The sequence below is a fragment of the Desmodus rotundus genome, chromosome 10 (assembly GCF_022682495.2).
Source record: "Desmodus rotundus isolate HL8 chromosome 10, HLdesRot8A.1, whole genome shotgun sequence".
Taxonomy (NCBI): domain Eukaryota; kingdom Metazoa; phylum Chordata; class Mammalia; order Chiroptera; family Phyllostomidae; genus Desmodus; species Desmodus rotundus.
Window position 1 is genome coordinate 57,584,420 of NC_071396.1, and position 3,879 is coordinate 57,588,298.

A 3,879-nucleotide genomic window follows, 5' to 3' on the forward strand; every position below is an offset into this window, starting at 1 on the left:
TTATATCCAGTAGAGTTATTCTGTCATTCATTTCCTCTAACAAGTGACATGAATTATGTGTGTTAGCCAGTGTGGGTGGTTAGTTGTGGGCACAGAGAGCAAGTGTTGCTTTTGTAAGTTATGCAGGGGTGACAGCATTTATCTCTAGGTTGAGTTTGCAAAGTGTTTCCAGATTATGCTTTCATTCCTCCTGGCAGCTAAAATTGGTGAGCACATGCTGTCCCCTGATAGGTGCCAGGAACCTAGCACCAATGAGTACTGAAAGGAAAAGAGAATAACGGAAAGTAGTGATGAAGAGGGATGAAGACTAGAAATAGCCCTGACCAGTGTGGCTTAGTTGGTTGGGTGTTGTCTGGCAACGTGAAAGGTTACCAATTTGATTCCCAGTCAGGGTATATGCCTGGGTCGTGGGTTCAGTTTCTGGTCAGGGTATATACGAGAATCAACTGATCAATGTTTCTCTCACATTGATGTTTCCTCCCTCTCCTTATCCTCCCTTCCCCTCTCTCTAAAAATATCTTAAACTAGAGACAGAAAGAAGAGAAAGAAGGGAAGGCAGGAAGGAGGGACAAAGGAAGCAAGAAAGAGAAATGCTATCTCAGTTAAGACTCAGTTTTCCAAACAGCTAAGTTCCTCACTGGAATGGTTGGTAGTTTAGCATGTCCATCTTCACTGGAGGTGAAGGTAGGAGTAGATGCTCAGTAATTAACACTAATCAGTAGTGTTAATTACTATTTATAAAAATGTTCCAACATCAGAACAAGAATTTGAAAAATATAAATGCAAATAATTGGCTACCTTATTTATCTTACTAATTTCCTAGAGCTACCATAACAAATTATCACAAACTAGATGGCTTAAAAATTTGTTCTCTCACAGTTTTGGAGGCTAGAATTTCAAAATTAAAGTGTCATCAGTGCTGCAGTTCTTCCAGAGTCTTTGAGGGAGGATCCTTCCTTGCTCCTTCCAGCTTCTGGTGACTGTGGCTTTCCTTGCACTGCATCACCCCAGTTTCTGCCCCTATCATCATATTGTCTTCTCTCAGTGTGTCTCTTTGTATCTCTCTTAGAAGGGTACTTGTCATTGACTTTAGAACCAACTCAGATAATCATGGATGATCACTTCTTCAGATCCTTAATTTAATTACATCTGCAAAGATCCTGTTGCAAATAAGGTCACATTCAGACTCTGGCCATTATGACAGGGGCATATCTTTTTTGGGAGAGGACCACTATTCAAAGTCTATACTGGCTAATCTATTCTTATTTTCAAACCCTATTTTTCTTTCCAGAATTGAGTGAAAAGTTTCTTTAAATTTGCTGTCTACTACAGTCTCAGACAACACTGGGTTTGTATTTCCCTCTCTCTTCACTGACTTGTGTGACCTTAAGTACCTTGCTACACATCTCTGAGCTTCATTCATTCAAGCTTTGAACTTCAAGGTTGAACTGATTGCTAGGCACTATCCTAGATGCTGACAAACATCCTTACCTTTGTGGGGTTTACCTCTGTGGATCTGATGAGGTAATGGGGCACAAGAAGAATGAACTCTTGCCCCCATCCTGCCTGAACCCCCACTTAGGGCCCCCTCACTCCATACTAACAACCCAGCCATTGGACATATCCCAGGAAGCCCTTACTCCCCTTGGCCACCATCACTGACCTTCATTGCCCACATGAGCCTGGATCCCATAGCTTATCCCAGGACTCAGCCAATAGCCCCATCATTACCCAGCTCTGCATCTCAGTACACTCTGGTGGCCAGCCTTGCTCACAGGGGTGGACCAACATGTGGGGTGCTGCCAAGTCCAGACCTGGGGGTGGATTTGCCCCACCCAAGGGCTGATGTCATAAAGAACCTGGCCTCAGCTCTGCAGGGGAACCTGCCACTGCCTGGCCCCACAGCATCAGTGTCTCTCCCCTCCCCCCACCTCTTTCAGTGGAGGTGTTCCGAAAGCTGGTATTATGAAAAGGTAAACTCGCTGGGCAAAGCCACGCCCAGAGACAGCATAGTCCAACAAGATCCCTACTCAGCGACCCACACCAGCTGCTGCCTCCTCTACACCCACCCCAACCATCTGGTCCTTGGTGCCCATTTCACCTTCTCCTCCACCTCTGCCTCTACTCCCTGCTGGGCATGGCTAACTATTATGAAGTGCTGGGGGTACAGTCGAGTGCCTCCTCAGAAGACATCAAGAAGGCCTACCGAAAGCTGGCCTTGCGCTGGCACCCTGACAAGAACCCTGACAACAAGGAAGAAGCTGAGAAGAAGTTCAAGCAGGTGTCTGAGGCCTATGAGGTCCTGTCTGACTCCCGGAAGCGCTCTGTCTATGACCGAGCAAGCTGTGACAGCTGGGTAGCTGGTGGTGGGGCCAGTACCCCTTACAACAGCCCCTTTGGCACTGGCTACACCTTCCGAAACCCTGAGGACATCTTCCGTGAGTTTTTCGGTGGCATGGACCCCTTCTCCTTTGACTTTTGGGCTACGCCCTTCAACAGTGACCGTGCTAGTCAGGGTCACAGCCTGAGGGGTGCCTTGTCTGCTGGCTTTGGTGAGTTCCCAGCTTTCATGGAGGCCTTCTCAGCTTTCGACACACTGGGCTGGGGTGGGAGTGCTAGCCGTACCACCTTCTCATCCACTTCCTTTGGGGGCTCTGGCTCTGGCAGTTCAGGGTTCAAGTCGGTGATGTCATCCACTGAGATGATTAATGGACACAAAGTCACCACCAAGCGCATCATGGAGAACGGGCAGGAGCGTGTGGAAGTGGAGGAGGATGGGCAGCTCAAGTCATTGACCATCAATGGCAAAGAGCAGCTCAAACGGATGGACAACAAGTAATTGTGGCCACCCAGGCCCTGCACCTGCCACCTGGCTGCAACTGCAGGCTTAGGGTTAATAAACATGCCAAGTGAGTTCATGGAAACACCTAGCCAAGCTTCAAGGGTGGAGGGTGTCTAAGTGTACCAGCACAGTGTTGGCACTGGCATGAGTGGATGTGCAGAGGACTCTGTGCCTCTGGGCCTGTGGGTACCACCTCCCAAATTTGGTATGCTGGGGGGAAGATGCAGGAGTGTTTCTACAGGTGATTTATGATATCTCATCTGTATTGTCTGGGTTGAAAAATGCCATGACTATCAGTCCATCTCTGGCCAGCCCTGTGCCTCCATACCCTCTATAAACTCTAGTGTGGCCTCATCATTCTCACAGGGCTTTGGGTCCAACTTCCAACCCCTGATCCCTGCAACGAGTCTTCTTGTGTGGTCATTGTGCCAAAGCCCACATTTCATCATGTTACCTACCTTGCTTTAAACCTTCAGTGGCACTCTCTGCTCTAAGCAAAAGACCTCAGGCCTCATCCTCATCATGAGGCCTTGGTGATCTGGCCTTGCCCACATTCCTGGTCTCATCTCCCACCAACCCTCACTCTCTGAGCTGCACCTATACTGTCCTTTCCTCTGTTCCTTCATTGTATCAAATGCCTGAGTCTCAGGACCTTCACAAATGCTGCTCTCCCAAGTGAACATCCACTCATCTTCAGGCCTTTGCTCAAACATCACTTCTTTAAGGAGTTCTTCCCTGACACCCTGTTCTGAATTAGCTCCCTACCTGCCTGCTCTACATTCTTAGAGTTCCCTCACCTGTTTTTCCATGGTCCTTACATTTTCATCTGGGTGACTATTTGGAAGATATGTGCATCTCAACCACTCTGAGGTCCAAGGGGGCAAGGCCTGCACCAGCCTTGTCCTTCGTTGTGTCCCCAGAATCTAAGCAATGCCTGGCACAAGGGGGCAGGGCCCATATTTGTTAGAAGAATGAATGTTTCAGGGTGTTGGTGGTGGGGGTATGGTGTGTAGGGGCGTGTGGTATGTGTGGTGTGG

At 48.3% G+C, this 3,879-nt stretch overlaps 1 protein-coding gene across 1 annotated transcript; it reads left to right on the top strand.

Annotated features, from left to right (window-relative positions):
* Positions 1-2,137: 2,137 nt before the first annotated feature.
* On the top strand, positions 2,138-2,839 carry DNAJB8 (DnaJ heat shock protein family (Hsp40) member B8). The gene has a single exon (XM_024580727.2). The coding sequence runs from the start codon at positions 2,138-2,140 to the stop codon at positions 2,837-2,839; it is 702 nt and encodes a 233-aa protein (XP_024436495.1).
* Positions 2,840-3,879: the final 1,040 nt, after the last annotated feature.

What these genes read in the sequence shown, in the direction of transcription:
- DNAJB8 (XM_024580727.2), top strand. Translation starts at nt 2,138, where the DNA reads ATGGCTAACTATTATGAAGTGCTGGGGGTACAGTCGAGTGCCTCCTCA.